The sequence below is a fragment of the Capra hircus genome, unplaced genomic scaffold, assembly GCF_001704415.2.
Source record: "Capra hircus breed San Clemente unplaced genomic scaffold, ASM170441v1, whole genome shotgun sequence".
In the NCBI taxonomy this organism is placed as follows: Eukaryota; Metazoa; Chordata; class Mammalia; order Artiodactyla; family Bovidae; genus Capra; species Capra hircus.
Genome location: NW_017189851.1, coordinates 740,875 through 766,386, shown reverse-complemented (window position 1 = coordinate 766,386; position 25,512 = coordinate 740,875). Strand labels below are relative to the sequence as shown.

Below are 25,512 nucleotides of genomic sequence, written 5' to 3'. Positions count from 1 at the left end.
AGCAGCACTATTCATAATAGGTTGGGTGCAGAGCCAGCCGCAGGGTTAGGGGCGGGGCGGAAGGCAAAGGGCGGGGCGGCAGTTGGAAGGGGGCGGGGCGGCAGGGTAAGGGGCGGGGCGGCAGGGTAGGGGCGGGTGTGGGCGGGGCGGAGGGGTGTGGGCGGGGCGCAGAGTCAGGGGCGGGGCCCGGGTAGGGGCGGGGCCAATGCGGGCTGCTCCTCGGAGCCTCCTCCAGGGCAGAGCCGGCCTCCTTCCGGTGAGGCAAGAGCCGGCCGCGGTTTGTCTGGAACCGTTGTGAAAGGGGGCGTGGCGCGCCGCGCTGCGCTCTGACGTGACAGGACCGCGACGTTTGCGCTGCGGCCGGCGGCGCGGGCGCCATGGAGCGCTGCTCGGGCGCTTTGGAGGAGGCGGCGGACGGGGCCCGGCAGCAGGAGCGGCACTACCAGCTGCTGTCAGCGCTGCAGGGCCTGGTCAAGGAGCTGCCCAGGTGCGCGGCCGCTGGGGCGGGCGGGCCGGGGGGCCGGGCGGGCGGGCCGCGGGCTCACCGCGCTCCGCCCGCAGCTCCTTCCAGCAGCGCCTGTCCTACACCACACTCAGCGACCTGGCCCTGGCGCTGCTCGACGGCACCGTGTTCGAGATCGTCCAGGGGCTGCTGGAGATCCAGCACCTCACCGAGAAGAGCCTGTACAACCAGCGCCTGCGGCTGCAGAACGAGCACCGAGGTGCGCGGGGGCGGGGGCGGGGGCGGCCTGCCCGGGCTGCTGGGTCTCGGGCGGAGCCCTTGCCCGGGTTCCGCTCGGCAGCAGCCCCTGAAATCGACCCCATTAAGGGCGCGGGGCTTGGTGACAGATGGGGTCCAGTAAGCTTCACTTTGTTAGTTGCTGTGTCACCTTCGCGCGGGGCCCCCAGAGACGCTCTCACCCACCCCCAGGCGAGATCCGTCAGCCCGCGGGCAGCTCTGGCCGTGGCAGTAGGCTGCCCGCAGCGTTGGCAGGCTTGCAGCGCCCGATAGGGCCCGTTCCCCCTCCAAGGTGCATCAGGTTCCCATGCACGGAGCTCCGAAGCACCCTCTGGGCCCCGAAAACTCGTCCCCTGGAGCCACACGCTGGGCAAAACCTCCTGAGCCTTGGCCCCTCCCAGGCATCCCTACAGGGGTGGGAGGGGCCTCCGGAGCTCCTTCCAGCGGGGAATGCTCTTCCGGCTCCCTCAGATTTCTCACCTTTGTCCTTTTATTTTTACCCAACTTTATTTTAAAAATAAACAGGGAAGTTGAAAGTACACTATAATGAATATCCATATGTTCTCCAGCTCCACTCAGTAATTGAAGTTTTGACAAAGTTCTTTTTGTCCATCAGTGTATGCAACACCACGTGACTTCCCAGAAGCCCTCAGCATTCCTCTAGACCAAGGTTTTCAATAGCAGCGCTGCTAGAATCTGTGGCTGGACAGGTCTTCATAGTTCTTTGCAAAACATTAAACAGCATCCCTGGCTTCCATACTAGACGAGAGTGGCACCTTCCCCCAGGGCCGACAGCCAGGAATGTCTCCAGACACCCTTGGGGGTCAGCCCTGGTCTGATGTTAGGAGCAGCGATCTAGAACAAGAACGCTGCTGTGTGACTACAGCGGACAGAAACCAGTCACTCCAGGGTGTGTTCTGATGCTCAGACACACCAACACTTGCCTCAGATTATCCACTGGCAAGGACCCAGTGTGTGGCTGTGCATTGTGGCTTGGCCTCTGCTTCTGAAAGAATTCCCACCATTCACGGTGGTGCTGACTTTTTGAAGAGTCCGGGGCATTCTGCCTTAGAACATCCCCACTCTGGACCAAATGGACTGCCTCACGCTGACGTCGTCTCTCCCTGTCTGCCTTCTGTGCTCCCCGTGACCTGGACAGCGTGATGATACGCCCACTAAATGTTTGTGGTGACATGAGGTCCCTTCCCTGTGGGGCAGGTTTGATGGACATCTGTCCCCGGATGAGTGTATCTCTGTCAGGAATGGATGTTGGGTTTTGTCAAAGCTTTTTTTCTGCATCTTTTGAAATGATCAAGTGGCTTTTTGGTGACTAGAGTGAATTAACAGTGTTTTTTAAATTCCTGGGATAAACAGCATTACTGGGATAAATCCTACTTGGTCATCATGTCCTTGGGCCCCCTCGGGTCTGTGCCACCCTACTCCCTTGGGAGCTGTGGACAGGGTGTGCAGGGTGGCTCCCCTCCGCCAGCCAAGGACAGCAGAGGAGGACTGACTGCCGTGCCCTGGAGCAGAGGCCATCCTGCTTGTGCCCCTTCCCTGGGCCTTTGCCTGCATGGTCTCTGGGACATCTCAGTGGATATCCCAAGGATGATAGGCAGGTCAGGCCGGACTCCTGGCCTATAGCCATGTAGGCCTAGAAACCTCCAACCCAGTCTCCCCCATCCCCATCTTCCAATTCCCTGGGCTCAGGCTGTGGCCCTGGCTCCACCCTCACCCCACATGCCTGGCCTCCCCCTCCTCTAGGACCCTGGAGCCCTGCTGCTGCAGACCGCCATACCCTGGGTGAGGGCAGACCCGAGTGGGCTGGGTGCTGCATCTCCAGAGCTCCGCCCAGCACCCGGTTCAGGCCTCCACCACATGCCCACCGCTGGCCTGCTGCCTGTGGTGCTGGGACAGCCGGAACACGCCCTCGCCTCCTCACCCCTCACCCTCCGCCACCTGACGGTGCCTCTCTGGTCTCATCCTCTCCCAGTGCTCAGGCAGGCGCTGCGGCAGAAGCACCAGGAAGCCCAGCAGGCCTGCCGGCCCCACAGCCTGCCTGTGCTCCAGGCGGCCCAGCAGCGCGAGCTCGAGGTAGGGGTGTGGGCATGGGGTCCCCCTGCACTCTGCTGACAGGGCCATGTGGAGGGGATCGGAGTGGCGTGGAAGCCGGCCTGGGCCACAGCCTGGGCTGGGCTGCGAGGGCCTGACGCGCCCACGTGTTGCTCTTTGGGCAGGTGTGCTTAGCATGGGTACCAAAAAGGCCTGACGTGCCCATGTATTGCTCTTCGCTGGGGGGTGTGCATTTGGCATGGGTGAAGAGTGTGTGGTGCCCCCACCCCCTCCACCTGCTCCCTCAGACCACAGCTCCTCAGCCTGGGCCTATGCAGGGCAGGTATGAGTGGGGGCCACTGTGCCCCATGGCCGTGGGGACGTGAGAACAGTGGTGGGAGGATGGAGCCACCAAGTCCTGTTCCCAGGTGGACGGGAACAACCCAGAGGCCAAGAACCCCCAGGGGAGGGTGCACGCCCAGACCGGCACAGGGCCCAAAGGCAGCCCCAAGCCAGGGCGTGCAGGAAGGAGGTGCTGAGCGGGGTGATGGCAGCTGTAGTGGGAGGAGATGCGCAGAGGATGAGACGGCGGTCAGCTGGACAGCCGGCAGGGGTGGGGCCAGCGTCTGGCCGCTCGTGGGTGTCAGTGCCAGGCAGCACCGGGAGGGAGGTGGGGAAGGAGGGTGTTGGGAGCAGGTCTCTGTGTGGGAGGGTCATAGGTGCAGTGCCCGCACCATCTTTAGTCCTGAAGCTGGAGCAACTGGGGCGGGGAGAGGGGCCGGAGGTGGCAGGCCAGGAGTGTGTCTGCGGCATCATGGGCCGACAGGAGGCCGAGCCCTGAGCCGCCCTCTCCGTGGCAGGCGGCGGAACAGCGGATCCGTGAGGAGCAGCGGGCGATGGACCAGAAGATCGTGCTGGAGCTGGACCGGAAGGTGGCGGACCAGCAGAGCACCCTGGAGAAGGCAGGCGTGGCTGGCTTCTACGTGACCACCAACCCGCAGGTCAGTGCCGCAGGCCTCGCCTGGCACAGCCTAGGGGCTACTGGTCCTCAAAGGCCACATCCCCTCTAGGGGTCTAGCTGGCCGCTGGGGGGCCTCTACCACTAGAGGACAAGCCAGCTGCCTGCAGGGCATCGCCCACCTTGCTCAGGCCTGCTGTGCCCCACAAGGGCCCTCATCTGCGGTTCCCTGCATCCCTGCGTACCTCCACATGTGCCAAGCCAGGGCAGCTGCAAACCCTGCTGTGGGCCGAGTCCCAGCTCCAGCCCCTTTCTGGCAGGTGGCGGCCAGACTCCCCCCACGGGCTCCCTGCCTAGTGCCCCTCGAACCTCATGGTTGCCTCGAGTGCCTGGGGAAAGAGGCTGCTTCCCTGGGCTCTGCCAGGGCTGAGGTGGAACCCCTGGTCCCATCTGCACCCCAGGAGCTGACCCTGCAGATGAACCTCCTGGAGCTCATCCGGAAGCTGCAGCAGAGGGGCCGCCAGGCAGGGAAGGTGGCCCTGTGAGCCCGCCCATCCCAGCCGGGAGCATCGCCCTGTCCCGCAGTGACCACAGGCAGCAGACAGCCCCTGGCACTGGTCTTCCTGAAGCCTGGCCACCACCCTCCCAGCGGCCTGCAGGAAGGGCACCCTGTGAGAAGCCAGGTGGACCACACCGTCCTTGCCCCCGACCCGGGCTGGTGAAGGGCGGGCAGGCAAAGGGCACTGCGGACCCAGCTGTCTGGCTGCCTGCCCTGGCCTACCTCTCGGCCCCTCCCTCGGTAGGTGCAGCTCCTGAGAGGGACAGGCTCCCAAACTGTGTGACCCCGAGAAATAAAGCTGCCTCAGCGTGGCCTGCACATGGCTTGTGTGACACTCTGCGGAGCCTGTCATGACCGGGCCCACGTAGCCCTCGTCTGGGGGCTCTGAGGTCTACGGAAGTTAGAAGATGACCCCACCCCCCACGTCACAGGGACCCCCCACCGGCCAAGCCCCAGGGCACTCGGGCCACAGCCAGCCTGCTCCATGGCTGCAAGAGCAGCAGGAGTCTGGTGGGTACTGGGGGACAGGGGTGAAGGGCACGGGGCAGAGGGTCTCGGGGGAGAGACCAAGGCCGGGCAAGCACACCCACCCATCGGAGCGTGCTGTCTGCGTTGCTGAGCCCAGCTCTGGGGCTGAGGTCGGGGGTGTCCAGGGCCCCGCCTGGCCAGGTCTGCACGGAGGGCCTAAGGCTGAAGTGCCTGAACCCGACCCTGAGGCCGCTCGGGCATCAGAGCCACTCCCTCCGCCGCAAGCGAGGGCTTGATGCTGTACAAAAGTGGTTTATTGACAGGTCAGCTTCCGCAGCCAGCCGCTGCAAGGTCGTGGGGGTGGGTAGGGCAGTTCCTGATGGCTCCCAGCTCTTCTGGCACGCGTGGGCCTCAGCCCTCATGAGCAGAGCAGGGCCCTGCAGGCTCTCCCAGCTCAGGGTGTAAAAGGTGATTGGTGTGCGGCTGGGACTGGCCGGAGCCCTGAGAGGTCGCCGCCCGGGTGTGGGTGTAGGTGTCCTAGGCAGGCTGGTGGAAGAGGCTGCCAGTGCAGAGCCTCCGCTTGAGCTCCTGCCACAGCAGCTGCCGCTCCCGCTGAGCCCCCTTCATGACCCCGCTGTTCTCTAGGGCGCGGCGGGACAGGTAGGGCAGCACCTCCATCACGGGCCCATAAGGGACATACTTGTACACAGGGAAGCCTGCCTGGCCTGCACACAGGGGCAGGAGAGGTGAGGCCCCGCCCCGCCCCTCGCGATACAGCCCCGCCCTGAGGCCTGCCCCACCCCCAGGGAGGCCCAGTTCCGCCCCCACACCCCACCCCTGCACCCGGGAGGCCCAGCTCCAGCCCCGCCTCTGGGGAGACCCAGCTCTGCCCTCCTTCCACCAACCGTGCTACAGCCCTGCTCCCAGGGAGACCCAGCTCCGCCCCCAAACCCCAATCCTGCACCCTGGAGGCCCAGCCCCACGCCCAAGGAGGCCCCAGCTCTGCCCCGGTGCTACAGCCCCGTCCCCGGGGGCCCAGCTCTGCCCCCGCTCCCCAGCCCTGCACCAGCCCCACCCCGGGGAGGCCCCTCACCCAGCGGGAAGCTGATCTGGTCACACATGCCCAGAAGCTGTCCAAAGTACACCTGGCGGTCGGCAGGGTGCAGGCCCAGCTCCTCCATCCTGTAAATGGGCAGGGAGCGGGCTGAGCCCCTCACCCCAAGAACCCTACCCACAGGGTAGGGTGAGGGCACAGCCTCTGTCCTGCCTACTGCAGGCCTCCGCCCAGCTGCTCCTGCTGCGGGCCAAGGCCACCAAGTGTCCCCTGCCCCAGCCAGCCTCCCCTCCTGCTGTGCTTGCCCCCAGCTGCCCAGAGAGGCAGACTCACCCAGCAGCGGGCCCTCCCACCAACCCCTCCTCAAGCCCTCAGTACCAATGTTGTTCCCAGCCCCACAACCTGCCACCAGCCCCTCACCCTCCCCTCACTGGCTGCCCTGTGCACACTGCAGTCACCAGCCACTGGTGGCCACCGAGCCTGTGAAGGATGGATGGTCTGAGTCGAGATGCACTGGACACATCAAACACACATGGGCCTCTGAAGACGGTGTGCGAACAGAATGCGGAGTATCTCACTGCTGTTTTGGGTATGTGGGGTTAATTGAAATGTATCTAATTCAACTTCTGTTTTCTAAGGTGACTGCAAAGTGTTTGGGATCAATGCCCGTGGCTCACATTTCTCCTAGTGCCACACACGCACTAAGGTGGAGGCCCCAGGTTCGGTCCACACCCTCCCTACTCTCACTTCCACTCGTAGGATCTTTAAAAAATCCCCAGGGTTCGGAATACTTATGCACTGGTGACGCTCACCCTTTACCTCTGGCTCCTGACCGGGCAGATCCGCAGCCACCACCCTCCCTCCACCTGGGTCCTCACACCCACCCGGGCTGGGCCCGTCACGGGACCCCCATCCCGTCCCTGGAGCCCACCACCCTTCTCGCTGTCTCCAGGCCCCACTCCAGGCTCCCAGAGCACTCAGTGTGCCTCGCTCTGGACATCCACACAAGGGGCGTCCCACAGACCCTTCTCTCCCTCGCCCGGGGCTGGGCTCCGAGGTCGAGCCCCAGTCTGGGAACAGGCAAGTGGCGTCGTGTGAAATCTGCCCCTCCCCACCCCCTGCGGCGGCTCCTTCCATGCCAGCCCACACCCACAGCCATGTGACTGCAGCTGCCCCAGCACAGGAGAGGCTCTCCATCCACCTGGCAACACCTGAGCTGGGCCTGACTCATTCTGGCCCACAGAACCACAGCAAACCTGACGCGGGCAAGGGCCTGCTCTCTCCAGGTCTTCTGGAAGCCTGAAGCCACCTTGGAGAAGCCTGAGCTAGCCTGCTGGACACCTGACCTGGGGGCCAGCGCCCTTCGCTGCCCTGGCCACAGATGAAGCCGTTCAGGGCCAACAGGACCCCAGCTGACCACGGATGCAGGACAACCCCAGACCAGGCCCGCTCACCCTGCTGGCTCACAAAACACTGTGCAGGCCCCCAAGCTGAGGATGGGCTCATGACTCGGCCAAACCTAACCCAGGCTCTCTGACAGGGTCCCTAACATGTGGCCCCAGAGACCACAGCACTTCCCCGGGAAGTCCAGCCCAAGCTCTTCCAGGCCCAGGGCCCCTGGAGCAGGACACAAGACACCAGCCTGCCTGCAGGGCAGATGCTCCCCCAGAAGGGCCTGGCCAGGCTGTGGGGCCTGGGACGGCAGGGCACTCGGGTCAGGGAAGCCGTGTCTAGGGCTGCAGGACTAGGCCAAGATGGGAGGCCAGCCCAGCTCCCGTGGAACAATCTAGAAGCTAGGAGAAAGGAGGCCTTCTGTGGACAGTAACACCTTCAGCAGTCTCGTGGTCCTTGCCTAGTCAGGCTGAGAGGACCAGCCTGGGGCCAAAAGCTGAAGTGCAGAAGGGCAGCCACAGGCGGTTGAGACTGTGATGGGGGCCGGAGGAGGTGGGCGCCAGCAGGGCCTCTGTGAGCACCGTCGGGGGGCGGGGGGGTGGCCCTGGGCACAGAGGGACCAGCCTCGATCAAGGCTCCAGCACAAAACTGCATTTTAAGCCTAAGCAAAAACCAGCTTTTAAAATTGCAACTCAATCCAGTGTTCCTTCCAAAGTCAAGGAAGCCAGAACTCATCTCCCTTGGGCACAGAAGGGTGCCCCTGGCCACCCCACATCCAAGGACGGGGCAGAGTGTCCAAGGAGGCCCCAGGGAGTAAGGGAAGAAGGTGGAAGAGCCCACCCAGCCAGGACGCCAGTCAGAGCCCCCCACCCCACCCCAAGGAAACACCTGACCGCCCCCCCACAGGACTCCAGAGGCTGCTCTGGCCGCCCCGCGGCCTCCACGCTCCTGTTCCCAGCCAGGTGGCTGCAAGGGCAGGCATCAGAAACCGTGGCTCTGAGCTGCAGATTCAGGCTGCGTAAAAGCAGCCTTTGGCAGGAGAAGGCCAAGCAGGATATTGCTGAACCACTCAGGACAACCAGTCACCCCAGGCAGCACCAACAAGTGCCCCGGGCACACTCTGGCACCTCCAGTACCCAGGCCCTGGCTAGGGGTGCCCGCTGTGGGAGAGGGGCCCGCCTTGCTCCTGGGGAAGGCGCAGGCCAGCGAGGCCACCACGCACCCAGCTTCCTGTGGGGTGGGGGGAGGAGCCAGAACCCCTGGTGGGGTCCACGTTCGGTCAAGATATGAGATAAGAGAACGTAGGGTGGGGACTCGCCCGTGGTTAGGACGCGGCACCTCTACTGCCGGGTGGACAGCTGTGACCCCTGTTAGGGAACTAAGGCGCTTCCCCGATGGCTTAGCAGGTAGAGAACCCACCTGCAGCGCAGGAGACACAGGAGGCCAGGGTCAATCCCTGGGTCGGGAAGGCCCCTGGGAGAGGAAATGGCCACCTGCTCCAGTATCCTTGCCTGGAGAGTCCCACGGACAGCGGGGCCTGGCAGCCCACAGTCCATAGGGGTCAATCCCTGGGTCGGGAAGACCCCTGGGAGAGGAGATGGCCACCCACTCCAGCATCCTTGCCTGGAGAGTCCCACGGACAGCGGGGCCTGGCGGCCCACAGTCCATGGGGGTCACAAAGAGGCGGACACGACTTAGCAGCTGAGCACTGCACTGGGGAACTAAGATCCCACAAGTCACAAATCAATGCCAAAAAGAATAAAAAGGAATGTATTTCACCTCATTCCTATCTGTGACTTACAAGGCTGCCCCATGGGGACACAGACCACGTTAAATCCCAAGCGCAGTTTAAAGTGCTGCCTATAAATGAGGCGACGCGTCTCAGGTCGCCGACGTTTCACGCTGTGTGAATCGCCTGATGACACTTACTTTGAATCAGAACCTGAGGAAGTCGGGTATTAACGCTAAAAGCCAAAGGAACTGCAGGCAGCCTTTCTGCTACTGCAGCGAGATGCCCAGCTGGACCAGGGGGTCCGGGGGCCACAGATGTCCCCCGAAACCCCGCCTGCCTCACGCTTCCAGCACAGCCCAGGGCACGGGGTGGGGCGGGGGGCAGGACCCACCTGCGCAGCGTGAAGCGCACGGTGCCCTCGTTGTGCGAGGCCACCATCACCGCGGCCCTGGCGTTGTGCTTCAGCTCCTCCAGGACATAGTCCAGGCACCTGGGGGGGGAAACGTGAGCCAGGCCCGCACAGCCCCCTGGGGGCAGAGGCCGCGGGCCGCCTGGGGTTCTGGGACCACGGGGAGGAGCAAGTGTCCCACTCAGCTGGGGTCGTGCGTCCAAGAGCACGGAGGCCGGCCCCCCGAGACGCCTGGAGCCCTGCCCCCTGGGAGCCGGGCGCCGCCCACCTGTGGTACACAGCGCTGGTGGCCTCGTACGTGGGGTTGATGGGGTCCTCGTAGCCCACCTCCAGCGCGCGGGCACGCTCCTGGGCCATGTACGCACCGCGCACCAGCTTTGCCCCGAAACACCAGCCCTCCCGGCGAGCCAGCTCCACATCCAGGGTGACGTTGTCATAGGCATCCTGCGGGCCGTGCCAGAGATCAAGGACGACCAGGATGGGCCCCCCTCCAGCCTGTGTCCCCCAGCAGAGCCTCCCTGGGGCCTGGGTGCCCCCAGCGTGTAGCCAGCAGCTGCGGCCACTTGGCGGGGGCTCTGCAAGCCGTCAGCACCTGCTGGGACCCACCCACGTGCCCTGTCCCCAAAGCCCCGACGCCAACCTCCGGCCCCTCCAAACACCCAGCTGGGCCCCGAGCGGCCAGCCAGGGTTTGCACCGGGGTCCCTGAAGCACACGCACAAGTCTGGGCAGGGCCCCAGAGCCTGCGTCGACACTCGGAGAGAACCAAGCTGCAAAGGGCCGGAGAAGACAGCCACCCAAACCCTGCAAAGGGCCGGAGAAGACGGCCACTCAAAACCTGGGGGTTTGGGCCCTTTCAGTGGACTCAGAAAGCTGCTCCGCCCATGCTCCTGCGGCCCCTCATCCCCAGCGCGGGGCGGGCGGGCGCACACCCTGAGGTAGCACTGGAACGTGTTGAAGACAAGCGGCCTCTCCACGTTGAACCTGCGCTGCGTCTCCAGCGTCAGGCGGCTGATGGCCGGCTGGAAGTAGGTCTGCTCCGCATCCACCATCAGCCGCACGCCCGCCTGGCTGGCTTTCTGAGGGACGCAGGGGAGGGGATCTGTGTGGGCACAGGTGAACGGGCGCCCCCCGACCCCAGCGCGTCCCAGGCGGCCCCTCCTACCCAGCACATCCCACGCGCCCCCTGACCCCAGCACGTCCCAGGCGCCCCCCCAACCCCAGCCCGTCCCGGGCGCCCCCCCTCCCCGACCCCAGCGCGTCCCGGGCGCCCCTCGACCCCAGCGCGTCCCGGGCGCCCACCTTGGCCAGCACGCCCATCCTCTGCAGCATGCGTGTCATCTGCCGCTCCTCCTCCTCTGTGAACTGCGACAACAGGGGCTCCAGCCGTCCCGTCTGGGGGTCAGGGCCATCCGGTCACGGCGGGCTCCATGCCTCGGCCCCTAGGCCAGCACAGCCCACTCCCACGGGCGCCCTCTACAGAGCCTCCCGACGTCCCGGGCCTGGTGCCCAGGCCCCTCTCCCCACCATGCCATGTCCACTGCCCAGGGTGAAGGCCACTGCCCCGCCCAGGGGGCCCCAGCCACCAGGGCCCAGGACCATGCTGCCCCCGGGACACCAGCTCCCGTGCTGGCCCGGCCTGCACCCAAGGAGTCTGACCCCACACAAGGTGACCCCCAAGCCTCCCCGAGGAAGCCCCGGCTCTGTGCGTGGGGCCCCCCACGATGACCCTGTGGGAACCGTGAGGCGGGGACCAGCTGGCTGGGGCACATCACCTGCATGTTGGGGACCACCAGGTGCCTGGAGAGCTCGGTCCTGCTGTCGATGAGGCTGCACCAGTCCAGCAGGTCCAGCGTGCTGAGAGAAGAGGCACCAGCAGCAGGCAGCAGCCTGACCACAGCTGCCCGTGCCCACCACACGCCCAGGCCCCACACCAGCACCCCCCTTGCAGGAGTGCCCCCAGACCAACCCCCACGGGGCCTGCCTTGAAACACAGATACAAATGGAAACAGTACATCCTCTGTTTATGAAACAGAAGTGAGACACAGACCCTTCGGAGGATCTCAGCTGCCCTCACCCTCCGCCCACCTGCCAGGCGGGTCCGGGACAGTGGGGTGTAGCACCCCCACTCAAGAACCCAGACAATTCCCTGGGAAGCTCTGGGGTTCGGGGGTCCCACAACCTAGCGGAGAGTTAGCAGGATCGGGAGAGGCCATTGAGGCTCACCCAGAACCCTGACTGGACGCAGGCGGCCACCCCCCGGGACCTCAGTGGGGCTCTGCCTACCCAGACTCGCCCAGCGTCTCTGCGGTGAACCAGTCCTCGATCTCCGCCCGGGACGCGATGCCCATCTTGACCACGCTTTCCTGCAGAAGCGGTGGGGGGGGGGGGGGAGGAGGGGGAGGTGTCGGTCCCTCCCCACCCCCCTCCCAGCCCTTCTCACAAGCACCTCCTGCCCTGCCTGCTGGCCTGCGATGCCAGGCTGAGCTCCTCACACCAGCACGAGACCCAGCTATCTTCTGCCTTGGGTCTCCACTCCACAGACAGCCTCTCCCTGCCACCCGCCACCCCTCAAGGCTCCCCACATGCCTGCCCACCCCCTGCAGGGCCCCCCACTCCCACCCAGTGGCTGCCTGCCGAGTCTCTCCCCGCTGCACACAGGCCCTGGAGAAGCGGCAGGATTCAGACATGGCCAGGCCTACTGGGCAGGGTTCCTCACGGCCCACCTGCCCACAGCCACCAGGGAGGGGCACCCACCTGCAGTGCGGCCACCTCAAGCTTCGTGTCCACAGCGGCCAGCCCAGCCTTGCCCTGCTCAGCAGCCACGTGGTGGAAGAAGCGTCTCCACTTGGTCAGCACGTCCGAGAACTGCAGCTGAGGATGCCAGCCCTGAGCTTCCACCCGGGTGCCTGTGAGCCCCTCCCAGGACCCCCTGCAGCCCAAGCCCCCAAGCCCATCTGTGCACCCGGCTCCCAGCCTGGGCCCCTCAAGCCCACCCAAGTGCACCCAGAGCCCAGGCCACCGGTATGTGAGTGAGGGCACCTTCGCTTAACACTCATAGTGCCCTGCGTTCATACCAACCCTCTGTGGGTGCAGGGCGGGGGGGGGGGGGGCAGGGGGTTCTGACATTCACCAGAAACTGCGGTCTCCCCAAAGCCGTGAGCTTAATGGCTGAGAAGCCGTCCTCGCTGGCTCCGCCTGTGAGAAGCCACAGGAAGGGCCATCAGGGCCTTGGGGGCTAGGGGGACCCTGAGCCCAGAATGTGTGCCGCTCCAGTCAGGGCATGGTCTCAGCAACATGGAGGAGGCTGCAGGCAGCGGGCAGGGCCACATCTTCCATGGGTCACGCACGACACCCAGCCCCAAGACCCCCAGAAAGAGAATGGTCTCACTCGAATGATCCGCCCAGTGAGACGGTCAGTGGTACCTGTCCTCCCAGGAGAACACCTGTCTGCCCTCGCCCCCAGGCCCGGGCAGGCCACCCGGCCCTCGGAATCGGCTCTGGTGGCTACCTGGCAATTTCAGGCTGCGGTGGCAGCGGCAGGAGGGGAGGGCCCTTCGAGGACCCAGACACCTGGGCCGGGTGACCAGCCAGGGCAGAAACACCAACCCCACGTGGCCCATGAGTGCCCTGTGCACAGCTGCCCCTGAGGCCCCTGCAGGCAGGCAGGCCACACAGAGGGCTTGGAGCTGGCCACGTGCGGTCAGGAAGGCGGGGGGCCAGGGAGCAGGGGAGGCCTGCCCACGCTCGCCCACGTGGTTCCTCTCCAGTGGCCTCAGCACCCAGGGCCGCCCCGAGGGCGCACGGAGCACAGACTCGTGCTCAGAGCTCCGGCGGGAGGCGGACAGCGCTCCGCCTCCTCCGTCCCTCTCGTCTGGCTACTGGAAGCCCATGATCACACCTCCGCTCGTCGGTCCCCAGGCCAGAACCACGGAGACGCCCTGAGCCCTGGACACCAGGCAGCCTCTGTCTATGCGACCAGTCAGGCGCCCGAAGCTGACCCCAGCGGGCTGCCTCTGGGTGGTCCTCACTCCTGTCCCTGGAATGTTCACAAAGTGTCGGGGCCCTAACTGGAGAGCTGCTGGGGACCCACTGGGCTTCTGAGACTGAAGCACACCGAGGCCTGCATGTCTTCCGGTTGAGCTCGCCTCGTGAGGGGGTGGTCATGCCCAGGGGCCACGCCGGGCAGCATCTCCATCCGGGAGGGCGCAGCCGCAGCCCCTGGGACGGTGCTGCCCTCGGCAAAGCCAAGCAACGTGTGACGAGATCCAAGTCCCCCAGCAGGTCCGCATCTGGGCACCTGGGGCCAGCCAGGCTTCTCAGGAAGCAACGGGCTGGACTGGGTGTGTGAGCCCAGACCGCCTCCCAACCTTGGCCACCAAGATGCGGACCAAAGCCTGGGTGAGCGCTCCAGCCCCCGCCTCGAGCTCGCCCTCGTGTCCCTGAAGCAGGGGCCGGCCTGGCCTCACCTGAGGCCTCGATGCAGCGCAGGAAGGTCTCCATGTGGCTGTCACACTTGGCCTCACTGGCACAGAAGTAGGTGCGGGCACGGGTGACCCCGTCCCTGAGGTCCCCGAAGGCCCGGTGCGCCTGGAACTGCTTCTCCCTCTTACTGACACCTGGGGGCGGGGCGGCAGCCTGAGTCCCCCCTCCACGGCCCTGCACACGGCCCCCGCTGGAGCTGCACCCGCTCTGCCTCCAAAGCAGCCCAAGCCTGCTCCCTGACTCAGCCCGGGTCACACCCAGGTAGGGAAGGCAGAGCCCAGGCCCCCAGAAAGGCCAGGAGGGCGTGTGGGGCACCTGGGGACACGGGCTGGAGCTGCAGTAGCAGCCCTGGGCCCCAAGCCAAGAGGCGTGTGCAAGGGGAGAAGGCTCACTCCTGACTGGCTCCCCTTGACTCACCGCGGCCGTCGCGCTCCAAGGCCGAGGAACAGGACCTGCAGGAGAAAGGGGACGGGGAGGGTCAGGCCCCCACTGCAGAGGGCGGGCAGCGGGGGCAGGCAGGGGGACACTGAGCCGGACACCGACGAGGGGGGCAGCTCGCCTGCCAGGTGGGAGCGCCCTGCCCTGCCCAGCCCACCCTCCAGGGTCACCTCCTCTGAGCCTGGCAGACAGGGCCCAGCCGACAAGCCCTGCACCCCACAGCCTCCCCCCAGGGAGCCCCTCCTTACAGCGGGTGAGGGGCAAGCAAAGCAACACACAGCCCAAGGCCTGGGTGGGTCCTTCCTGAGAGGAAAAGGCAGGGCCCCAACCCGAGACAGGGTGGCCGCCAGCTTCCGCCCCCCTGCCCTCCCCTCACGGCCGCCCACCTCACCCATGCACCGCAGGGTTACTTTTGAACCCACAGTCCGAAGGTGTGATTCCAGCGTCCACCCTCCCTTGGCTGCCCCGACCATCACACCTGAATACCCAGGTCCTCCCGAGGGCAGGGCCCTAGGCCAGCCTGGAGGAGGCACCACAGCTGCAGCCTGGCGGGGTGGAGGGACGCCACGGCCCCCATCCACACCGAGGCTGTGGGGGCTCGAGCCTGCTCCGTCAGCACACAGCCCAGAGTCCACCTCTCAGGCAACCACCCGCCACAGAAGGGACACCATCGCTCAGAGGCCCCCAGGGCCGGGGCCGGTGACAGTCCCAGGTAGCAGCCAGCCACCTGCCCTCCAAGCCCCAGCCAGGCTCCAAAACCACAGGAAGCAACCAGCCACACAGCCGCGGTGTGGGGCCAGGGCCCAGCCTGAGCAGAGAGCACTGGGGGGACAGGGCTGTGGTCCTCCTCTGGCCTCCTGATCCTCAGCCCCCTGGAAGGAGACAGTCTCAGCAGGGACGAGCAGGCCTGCGAGTGGGTGGGGCCTCCGGGAGACAAAAGGGGCAGCTGACAGGCTGGGGGGGTGGGGTGTGTCATCTCAGCACGGGGAGAAGGGGGAGCACACTCTGGGCACGCACACACATACACACGCACACACACGCAGCCACATGTGCACACACATGCACACGTGTTCAGACAACACACAAACACGCGGACACACGTGCACACACACATGTGCAGACACACGTGCAGGCACAGCCCAGGATGTGCAGAAGGGAGCAAAACTGCGCCAGGAAGGGCGGGCACAGGAGGGAATGGCAGGAATGACAGGAAGCCCGGGCCGCGCCCTCTGCCACCTCTAAGCTCAGCTCTCCACCAGGAGATTTGCTGGCTGGACGCCTTTTAGGAGAAAATTAAAGGTGAGGGCGTGGGGGTGGCACAGTGGTAAAGAACCCGCCTGCCAGTGCAGAACACTCCGGAGACACAGGTTCAATCCCTGGCTGGGGAAGATCCCCTGGAGGAGGAAACAGCAACCCACTCCAGTCTTCTTGCCTGGAGAATCTCACGGACAGAGGAGCCTGGCGGGCTGCAGTCCTCGGGGCTGCAAAGAGTTGAACACGACCGCACCACTGAGCGTGCACACACACGTAAGAGGTGAGGAGAGGCCATGCTGGCTGCCCCCACACTGAAGGAGGAAGCAGAGCAGCCTCCATCTTGAAAGCAGGACTCCAATCTGGGCCGGACTGTGGACTTTGAACTATATGCCCAGTATCTATGGAAACGACATACCAACTGGATAACCAGGCCCCTGGAAGGAAGAGCCCCAGGACTCTCCATGCCTAAAAGAATACCCTAACTATCTGCGTCACCAAATAGAATCATACATTCTATGATGCTTATTGGGATATGACCACAAGCCTATTGATAACTCTCCACTGTTAACTACCTGGGCTTAAGGCATATGAATCACAGGTTAACTTTGATTGTGTCTTCCTTTTTCCTTTGTTCAGACTAGTTTCAGGGAACCTTATACACTTAGGGTATATAAGCTTTTCACAAAGAGTGGCCGGGGTCCTTGGCTAAGAGGAGACTCTGCCTCGGGCCCGCCAGCGTAATAAGCTGCACTCCACTATCTGCCTTGTCCTTCTGAGTGAGTTTGTTTCCCAGAACGCATGGCTACAACACCAGCTCTGCCCTGATTAAATGTGGGAGGCAGGAGAGAAGCACGGAAGAGCTTGGCAGCCCCAGGCCCTGGCTCCAGGCAGCACCCAAGACCCCGCACACAATCCCAACCACGCCCTTCACCCTGGGGACCCAGGCCAGGCCTGGCACAGCCAGGACAGACACGTCTGCTGCCCGCACTGTCCCGGCTGCCGTCACAGCCCATCATCGGGAGGAAACCTCCCCCTGCTCCCCCGCCCCGTGGTGCTTAGCCTGCTGGGGCTGCCCTGGGGGGCTCCTCTCCTGGAGTGAGGACCCTGGCCTCCGCCTTCTAACAGCTGTTCTGGGAACCACCATCCCACCGTGCCTGGATGGCCACTCTGCCTCCCACTTCCCACCCTGGGAAGCCCCCCAGGCTCCTCCTCCCAGTGGCAGGGGGCGTCAGCATCATTCCTGGGGCAGGGTCTAGGGGCCTGTGATCGCTCCGTTCCCCCAGAGGGAGCTCGATGGCTGGATGTTGGATCAGCGCCCGTGAGCCCGGTTCTGCACCCTCAGCCCAGCCCCGCCGAACACACGGGGTGGCCAGGCAACTGCAGACAGGCCACCCTGTGAGGACAGAGAGGGACCGCAGCTAACGGCCCAGAGGCCAGCCAGCAGGGCTCCGGCAGGACCAGCGGCCCAGGGTCATGGGCTCCATGCCTGCGGCCAGCCCCGCCTCCCAACGCTCCCCTGCAGGGCGAATTGCCCGGGGAAAGGAGGCTTTTCATACCAGAGAAAGAACTTCCATTGTGAAACCACCAACCCCCACCCAGACCCAGTGGGACACGGCCCATTAGTTATTCAAAAGGCACCCCAGGCAGCCACCAGCCACCAGGAACGGGGGTGCGGAGCTGGAGAACCCCGCCTTCATGACAGCAAATTGAGAGACAGGGGCTTGGCTCCCCAAGCCAATCAAGCAGCGGCTCCGCTGGGACATTCCGTTCCCAGGGCTGGAGGCTCCTATGACCCGACCCCTCCCTGCCCCTGGCCAGAGAAAACATCAAACCTGAGACGGGGCAGGCGACTCAGCGAGCCTGTTCCCCCCTCACTGGCTCAGGCGCAGCTGCTATCAGGACTCTGCGCGGCCTGGCCTGGAGGGGAGCAGAACCCAGCCCAGCAACCAGGCAGGCATTCTGCAAAGCAAGGGCTGGATCTGCCTGAGTCTCCAATGGGGACCCGTCCTGTGGCCCAGGAGGGAAGTGGGGGGTGCCCTCCTGCCCCCACACCCCCTGCCCAGAGAACAGACCCTGCAGCCAGTCAGTGACCTCAGCAGAAGCCGCTGGGCTGGCCTGCCACAGGGAGCCGGCGCGTTCCATTTCCCTTGGATGGCCCCGGGCAGGCTCCACCCCTGCCAGGAGGACCCCAGCTGCTAATCAGAGGCCAGGGAGAGGGACCGCCCTGGGGGTCAGAACCCTCTGAAGAGATGCTTCACCAGGAGCCAGAAGGCCACCAATGCCAGTGTGATCGTCTGTGCCACTTGACTTTGCCAGCCCCCCCCACGGGGTGACAGCAACCTGTGACCTTCACGCGTCACAAGGCATTACTCTTGCTGTGCTTCAACCATTTAAAACTGTAGCCATGATCCTTAGCCTGCAGACTGTGCAAAGCCAGGAGGATCAGACTGGGGGCCAGGGTTGGCCAGCCACAGCCTCGGGCACACAAGGCCTTGGTGAAGGCTCAGGCCGTCATCCTCAGGGGACGAAGGCCCAACTCCAGGCGGGCCCAGGAGGGCTGCAGAGGTCGGGCGGCCGGAGCGCCCCCAGCAGTCCCGGACGGTCCCACCCGCGGGCGTCACGTGGCCCTTACTCCATCTCCGTGCGCTCGGCCTCCTCAGGCGTCAAGTCCTCCTCCACACCGTAGTCCAGGATGGAGCCCACGCCGAAGGCCTTGTTGCGCTGGATCAGGGGCCGGATGGACTCCTGGTCCTCGCCAGCCACAAACTGCCCGTAGAAGGTCATCTTCATCAGCGTGTTGAACAACCTTTGCCCCAGAAGTTTCCTGGCAAGGTGCAGCAGCTGGAAGGCAAGGGGAGCGGCTGTCTGGGGCCACCTGGGCTCCTGGCCCCCAGCAGGCCTCCCTGCTTCCTCCCTGGTCACACAAAGCCCTGACATGCTCCCCGGGGCCACACTCGGCGCAGGGCCCTGGTTTTACGGCCATACCACCCAGAATGGCTTGCTTTCTGCTCGTAGGCGCCAGCTGTCCCCAACTCCTCGTCGGAGTTGGCCAGTCCCTGGCACTGCTCTGACCCCTATCCTGCCCTGCAGGCTCACAGGTGACCCCGGAGGCACGTGGCAGCCACCTGACCACCGCTGGGTGGATACAGTGACTGGCAGGCCTCTCCGGAAACAGCAGCGGTGGGTGAGTTCACAGCGTTGTCTGTATCCACACCTCGGCTGGGGATGACGGGGACTGGTGTGACTTCCTCGGAGGCAAGCACCCAGAGTTTCCAATGTTTTGCTCACTGCTTATTCCAAGTCCCTAAAACACTGCCTGGCAAGGGGCTGGCCCTACAGTGGGTGCTGAACAGATGAACACACAGAACTCCGAGTGGCACGAGCCCCACTGGAGGCAGCAGGGGCCAGAAGCGAGCCGGGTAACCGCCCCCAAGGGTCCAGGAGGCGACCGCCCACGGGGGGCCAGTGGGGGCTCGGCACAGTCATGCGTCCACCGCAGACCAGCAGCCCAGGCATGCGGGCCCCAGGGGAAGACAGCCACCCAAACCACTCAGCTTTCTCCTCCACCCGCCAGCACCACACCCCAAATTCCTGCCAGCTTCATTCAAATGGGCCAAGCAGGTGCCTCCTGCCCAGCGCAGTTCTACGCTGAGCGAAACAAAGGAGGGACTCCCCTCCTAGTTGCAGGGAGACCCGGAAGGTGGGAGGGGCAAGGTCCTTCACAGGGTTCAGAATGGGGGCGAGGGGGTGCCAGACAGGGCAAGAGGAGGGCTCTGCCAGGCAGGGAGGCAATAAGGCGGGATGGGATCAGGACGGGGGGCAGGGGTGGCCACTGGAGGACACACCCACCACCTGTCCGGGAACCCCTGTGCCACCTGCAGCTCCAAGACTGGGACAGTCTATGGCTTCTCAACCCCACTGAATAACAGAACCCCACTTTCTTGTGGGGATCAGGCCTCAAGGAACCATCTCCAGTCCAAACAAAAGCATGGGTCAGTCACAGGCCTTCATCCCCAAACCAGCGTCAAACGGCCCATGCCACCCCAAGGCTGATACAGCTGCCCTGCGCCTGGCACTCCGACAGACACTCAGGGGGCCACATGGCACGCCGAGGGCAAAGGTTTCCAGGCCATCACCTCCTCCCATTGGCAGCCTCTGCCCAGTGTCTGACTTTATTGCCTCTCATTGTTTTTATAAGGAAGATTGGAAACGGAAAGTGAAAGCGCCAAGCTGGGAGAGGGCAGCCTTCTCCTGCCTCCCAAGAGCCCCGGACAGAAGTCAGGGAGTCTGTGGGCCTGGGCAGCCTCACTGAAGGGCAAGTCAAGTCTCCAACAAATCCAAGTTCAACCCAGAGGCAGACGAGGCAGAATCAGGGACCTGAGAGTCAGCACTCAGCTGCGGGAAATCCCTGACATCACACATGCCGATTTCGAGGACTGTCAGAAACACGGCGTGGATGCGGGCCGGCTGTCTGCTGTTGGGCTCGCAAGCTTGCCCGCCCAGAGACACACGGTCAATGATCTAGGCTGTACAAGCCACACAGTCCATCCTAGCCTCTCGGCTATCGTGGAGGAGCCCCCGCCAACACTCACTGAAGGAGCAGGGGCAGGGCTGATGCTGAGGCGTGGCCCAGGGACCTCCTGGTCCCCTTGTGCCCCTGTGTGGTCAGGGGCAACAACACTGAAGGCCCCACCAGGGGCAGACTCTGTAGAAGACTTAGAGATGCCTACAGGCAAGGACGGGTAAGGCCAGTTTTCTCCCCTCCCTGCCCACACCCTTTCCCCCAGGCTCTCCAGCGCTGGCTCACACCCAAGCACAGAGGCTTTCCTCACAGAACACCTGGATGCTCTAAACCATTCGCAAAAAGGCCTCCGTGTGGGCAAGCGCGGGCCCCCATCGGGTCCAGAACCAACGCCGCAGCTCAAACGGGCTCCTGCAAGCTGACGCTCCCTGGGGCAGGAGCTGCACAGACCTGCACTGGCTGGGCAGGAGGAATTTCTGCTGCAGGCCAAACCACGAGAAGGACCAGGTCTGGGGAGCGGCCCACAAGCTCCACAGTCTAGTCTCTGCCCCGTTTCCTCCAGCACCAGGCACCAAGGTCCCTGTCCCCAGCAGGACCACCAGCAAGGACGACAGTGGGACAGATCCCTCGGAGGGTGGGCAGGGCACCACCCACAGTGACTGGGCTCCTTAAGCAGGTCCCCAGGTCACAGGCAGAGCACCAGGGGAGAAGCCACCTTGCTCTCCAGGCATCCACAGTGCGGTCAAGGGGCACTGGCCCCAGGCAGACGCCCGAGGGACAGTGGAGCTGGCCTGTCTCTCCTGCCATCGACCGAAGTGCCTGAGGACTTCAGCCGTGTGGGCTTCTCTGCTGGATCTGAACCTAGCCCTTCCAAAGCCACCCAGCTCTAAGTCTGCCCTCACCACCCACCCGTCGTGGCCTCACCTTCACCTCTGCCCAAGGTGTGGCTAGGTGCTCCTCCTGGATCCAACCTCCCTAGGCTCTCCCTGGAGCCCAGGTGCCCTCCACACAGCCTCACTGAGAGGTGGATGCCACCCGCATGCAGAGCCTTCAGGACCCTCAGCACCAACTGGACCCTTGCTTTCAACCTGTTCCCAGGGTCACCCTGACCAACAGCAGCTAAGACACTTCTGCTTTTTAATTTCCCAAATCCCTCACACTTTTCAAAGTCATTGTGCTCAAGTTTCGAAAGTCAGATATTTAAGCAGCTTCCCATTCTCTCTCAACACTGTCCGCTCACGATGGTCACGTGGGGGGACCCTAGCTTCCAAGAACTCTGGGGTTCCAGGCTATGAGCGGCACACGGCCAGGCTACCTTCTCAGCAAAGCAGATGACATTCGATTTCAATCTCAAGTGAACACTGTGTGTTACTGCAGGCACCACACAGCTTAAACTTTAGACTGGTTTTTGTTTTCAGTTGCCATGGTGAAGAATCCGCCTGCAATACCTGACACGTGGGTTGGATCCCTGGGTCGGGAAGATCCCCTAGAGTAGAAAATGGCACCCCACTCCAGGATTCTTGCCTGGGAAATTCCATGGACAGAAGATCCTGGCGGGCTACAGTCCATGGGGTCGCAAAGAATCAGACACGACTGAGCGACTGAACAACCACCCACGACTGATATGTAATAAAATTCATTGCCCGAAAAGCGCGCGCAGGAAACACCGCCCTTCCTAACTTCCCGGCCACGGGCGATGCTCCAGAGTGCCCGCTCTCCACCCTAAAGCCTCGTAACGGCTCCCAGACGGGTGAAGGTCCGCGGGGCCCGGCCGCATCCCCGCCCCGCGGCCCCGCACACCTGCTCGTGACGCGCCAGCAGCGCGGGCGAGGCGCAGAGGCTCAGCACCAGCAGGCTGCGCGCCAGCTCCCAGCTGCGCCGGCTCCGGTACGCCTCCTGCGTGTTGCCGAAGTCCACGGCGGGCACCGGCGGCCGCGCGGTTTCGGCCGGCCCGCACACGGGCTCGGCTTCCGGGCCCGCGGCGGGCTGCTCTCGGGCCGCGGGCGCGGTAGACAGCGGGGCGCGGCGACAGAGGGCGTAAAGCTGCACCCACGACGTTCGCCGGAGACCCATGGCTGCTGTCCGCCCACGTCGGGGTTGCCTAAATAGGCGCCCCGGCCCCGCCCCCCAGGCTCCGCCCCGAGCTCCGCGCCACGCCCCTCCCCGAGGCTCCGCCCCCGCGCCCGGCCCTGAGCGGGCTTTTGGCAGGCCCTGCCCACCGAGCCGCTCCACGTGCACCCGAGCCCCGCCTTCTCAGGGAGAGGCTGCGCCGCAGAGAAGACCCCGCGCTCGGCTGACCTCCCTGGCTCCTCCTGCTCTGCTGGAGCCCACCCTGCACGCATGCACACGTGCACATCTGGGCTTTGAGACCCCGGGTCTGCGGAGAATCCGGGAAGGCGAGGGTGATGCTGCTTCTCCTCCAGTGTAAAGGCGCTTTGGGAAACCCTCTCACCGACCGGTCCTCTCCCTGGCCTAAGGCTCGAGCGCTGAAGGAGTCTTGCCAACTCCGTTCTCTCCCGCCCTCCCGATCCCACCGCCCACCCAAGGGGCAGGCGTGGACCACCAGGCTCACCTTGGACGCCCTGACCTGTCCAGCACTTGGGGACTGCGTGACTGTGTGGCGGTCCTGTGTGTCACAGAATCTTCAGCAGCACCAATCCAGGCTTCTCTGCGCCAGCCGCCAGCAGCACCCCTCCCCTAGACCTTGCTAATGTCCCCTGGGGCCCCATCACCACGCCCACACTGATGGACGCTTCTCCACTTTGTCACGGGCCTCTTCCCCCCTTCCCCCGCTGGAGCTGAAGACAAAAAGGGAGAGACACGGGGTTCGGGCGAGTCAAGGCCCAAGGGTCAGGGACTTGAGGGTCCTTCCATCAGCTCAGAAACTTAGCTCCCCTGGGGGTCGCCTGGGGGTCCAGGAGCGGAGACTCCACACTCCCAGAGCAGGGGGCCCAAGTCTGATCTCTGGTCAGGGAGCTAGATCCCTCATGCTGCATTTGAAACCCAGTGCAACCAAAGAAAGCAATATTTAAAAAGAAAAGAAAGAAAGAAAGAAAGAAACTAAGCTCCCTAAGAGTAGGCCAGCCTTGCGAGCTGGCTGTGGCCAACAGACTGACCCATTTTCCTTTCATGGATAAGCTTCCCTCCTCCCCGAAACCCTTCAGGGACTCCCTGCTGCTATCCGGACAAGGCTGCTGGCTCAGCCAGGGTCACCAGCCCCCAGAGGCCAGGCCCCCCTACTCCCACCTTACCTCTCGCCATGCTGGTCAGCCTGCCAGGCCCTCCTCTGAGCTCCGGGTCATGTGAGGGCTGCCCGCTGCTCTCGGCCACCTGTGCCCGCCGCCCACCCCTGCACCCAGCCCCCTCCCTCTGTCCCCCTCCTCCTCGGGGCCCATTAGCAGGCGCACACATCCCGAGCTGGGCACTGGCTGGACCCCAGCTCCCTCCTCTTGCCCTTGACGCCCAGGCACCTGTGTGCTCCTGCAGCTGCCTCTTGATGTGTCTTTATTGAAGGAAGGAGCGTGTCTGATGTGGGAAGTCTGACACCGGGCTCCAGGCTGGTGACAGGGCTGGGGACTCGTCCTCTGGGCCCCGCCCTGAACCCTGGGTTGCCCTGGAGTGCCCGCTGGTGCCAGTCTCTCCTCGGCTGAACGCACCCAGCTGGTCCAGGCTATGTTCCCCCAGGAACACCCGCACCCAGTTACCAGCAAAGGACCAGACTCCCAGCCCTCTGCGTGTGGCCAGGACAAAGTGCAGCTTGTGTTAGGAGCCACGGTTGGGGGTTCGTTGGCATCCTGGGGTCCCACAGCTCACCACACTGAGAGTGGAGAAGACTGATCACACACACACTTGGGCAAAACGGCAGCACGTGTGAAATGCCAGGTCTGCTCACAGGCTGAACCTCCTGTGCCCCTGTCCTCCGACAGCTCCACCTTCGCTCTGACTCAGGAAATAGAGGGTAGAGTCCAGGGCGAAACACAGCTGACAAGGAGAAGTCCAGCCAAATCACAGATAAGGCAGCACAGACGTGTGGCCATCAGTGCTAGGCCCGGCACCACACCCCAGCCACCCGGGCCAGTCCCCCAGGGCCTGCCTCCCGCACGGGGATTGCGCTGGGTTCGCAGTCCGATGTCACCTCCGGGTTCCCACCTTCCAGCTCTGGTTCCCATCGCCCAGCTTAGCTGAGGTGGATCTGAAAGGGTCAGACCCCTGGTATCTCAGCAGTGTGGCCGTACGGTCAGCCCCAGGGAAGGGCCCGTCAGAAAGGCCGAGGGGTCCAGGAGGGAGCAACTGGGTGACGGCTCCAGCGGGCGGCCAGCCCAGCGGCTCAGGATACCCGCCCACCCGTCTCTGCCACTCCGTCCACCCGGCTCTTCCCAGAGCGCACGGCCTCTGGGAGCCTCCTGCTCCCTGTTGCTTCCTACCGAAGCCTGGGGAGCGCGCTGTTTCCACTTCTTCGGTGAGCAGGACGTTGACACTCTGTCAAAGTTACTATTTTGCCGCTGCTTCTTACCCACGTTTCCTGAAATATTGGTCTGCCCAAATCCCAGCTCCGTGTCGGAACTCGCTCTGATTCATGACAGTTTGCTGCTCTGCTCTGCACCCATTTCTACTGATACATTTGCTGTCTGCACACAGAGGAATTCGTTCACATTTGTTTAATTTGGGGTTTGTCTTCCTCTTATCAGCCTGTGCCAAACAGTGCCAGTATTTGCTCCCCCGGAGTGTAAATTCTGTCCTGGGTATGTCATCCCCGTATCCACTCCCTGCTGGCAGTCACGGATTCTTCCCGAGCTCTCTTTCACTCTGGGATTTGCCATTTTTCTCAGCTACTACAATGCGACTGCGTCCCCTGATGCTGAGACTGTCTGCTCAATCGCAGAGCACACTGCTGTGTTGCCTGGGCGTCACTCTTCACCCCACGGCCGTTCTGTCTGGTGACTTCCAATCACCCGTGCACACGTGCCCTATCACTCGCTCAGTCCTGTCCGACTCTTTGTGACCCCATGAACTGCAGCCCGCCTCAGTCCATGGGATTCTCCAGGCCCCAGTACTGGAGTGGGTTGCCATTTCCACCTCCAGGGGATCTTCCCGACCCAGGGATCAAACCCTTGTCTCCTGCGTTGGCAGGTAGATTTCTTTACCACTGAGCCACCTGAGAAGCCCTTCAGCATGTGTGAGGAAAGGCATTCAGATTCCCCAACCCTGATTCTTTCTCTGCAAAAACTGTCTTCTACGTGCTGGCAAGCATAGCGATCACAGCCTTCCACCCAGGGAGCTGTGATTGCTGACCAGGTTTATGCAGGAGCAACTGAGACCCCACAGGGAGGGACAACCTGCCTAGGGACCACTGCAGGATTGGAAGGAAGGGTCACCACACCAGACTGGGGGTCTGCAGGCCAGGGAGCCAGGTACGTGGGGCGCCTGCCCTGGCTCAGGCCTTGAAGGAGAC

General features: G+C 64.0%; 2 protein-coding genes across 9 annotated transcripts; one reads left to right on the top strand and one right to left on the bottom strand.

Annotated features, from left to right (window-relative positions):
• The first annotated feature begins 290 nt into the window (after nt 1-290).
• Nucleotides 291-4,626, top strand: DGCR6L (DiGeorge syndrome critical region gene 6-like). Of its 2 annotated transcripts, XM_018044861.1 has the most exons (6): nt 318-487; nt 562-722; nt 2,504-2,542; nt 2,733-2,833; nt 3,652-3,792; nt 4,211-4,626. In XM_018044861.1, the coding sequence occupies exons 1-6, from the start codon at nt 378-380 to the stop codon at nt 4,292-4,294; spliced, it is 636 nt and encodes a 211-aa protein (XP_017900350.1). In that variant the 5' UTR covers nt 318-377; the 3' UTR covers nt 4,295-4,626. The 2 variants fall into 2 exon arrangements, with proteins under 2 accessions (XP_017900351.1, XP_017900350.1); XM_018044862.1 differs by lacking the exon at nt 2,504-2,542 and having other exon boundaries at nt 291-487.
• A 289-nt stretch (nt 4,627-4,915) lies between these two features.
• On the bottom strand, nt 4,916-23,332 carry LOC102182692 (proline dehydrogenase 1, mitochondrial). 7 transcript variants are annotated; one of them, XM_018044855.1, is made up of 14 exons: nt 21,861-22,165; nt 18,171-18,379; nt 14,264-14,298; nt 13,831-13,980; nt 12,495-12,559; nt 12,119-12,229; nt 11,648-11,727; nt 11,137-11,218; nt 10,664-10,756; nt 10,294-10,440; nt 9,632-9,807; nt 9,346-9,444; nt 5,870-5,958; nt 4,916-5,335 (listed from the first exon to the last, which is right to left on the bottom strand). In XM_018044855.1, the coding sequence occupies exons 1-14, from the start codon at nt 22,131-22,133 to the stop codon at nt 5,037-5,039; spliced, it is 1,908 nt and encodes a 635-aa protein (XP_017900344.1). In that variant the 5' UTR covers nt 22,134-22,165; the 3' UTR covers nt 4,916-5,036. The 7 variants fall into 7 exon arrangements, with proteins under 7 accessions (XP_017900344.1, XP_017900347.1, XP_017900349.1 ...); XM_018044860.1 differs by lacking the exon at nt 21,861-22,165 and adding an exon at nt 23,312-23,332 and having other exon boundaries at nt 4,918-5,335; nt 12,119-12,235; XM_018044859.1 differs by lacking the exon at nt 21,861-22,165 and adding an exon at nt 22,633-22,729 and having other exon boundaries at nt 4,918-5,335; nt 12,119-12,235.
• Nucleotides 23,333-25,512: the final 2,180 nt, after the last annotated feature.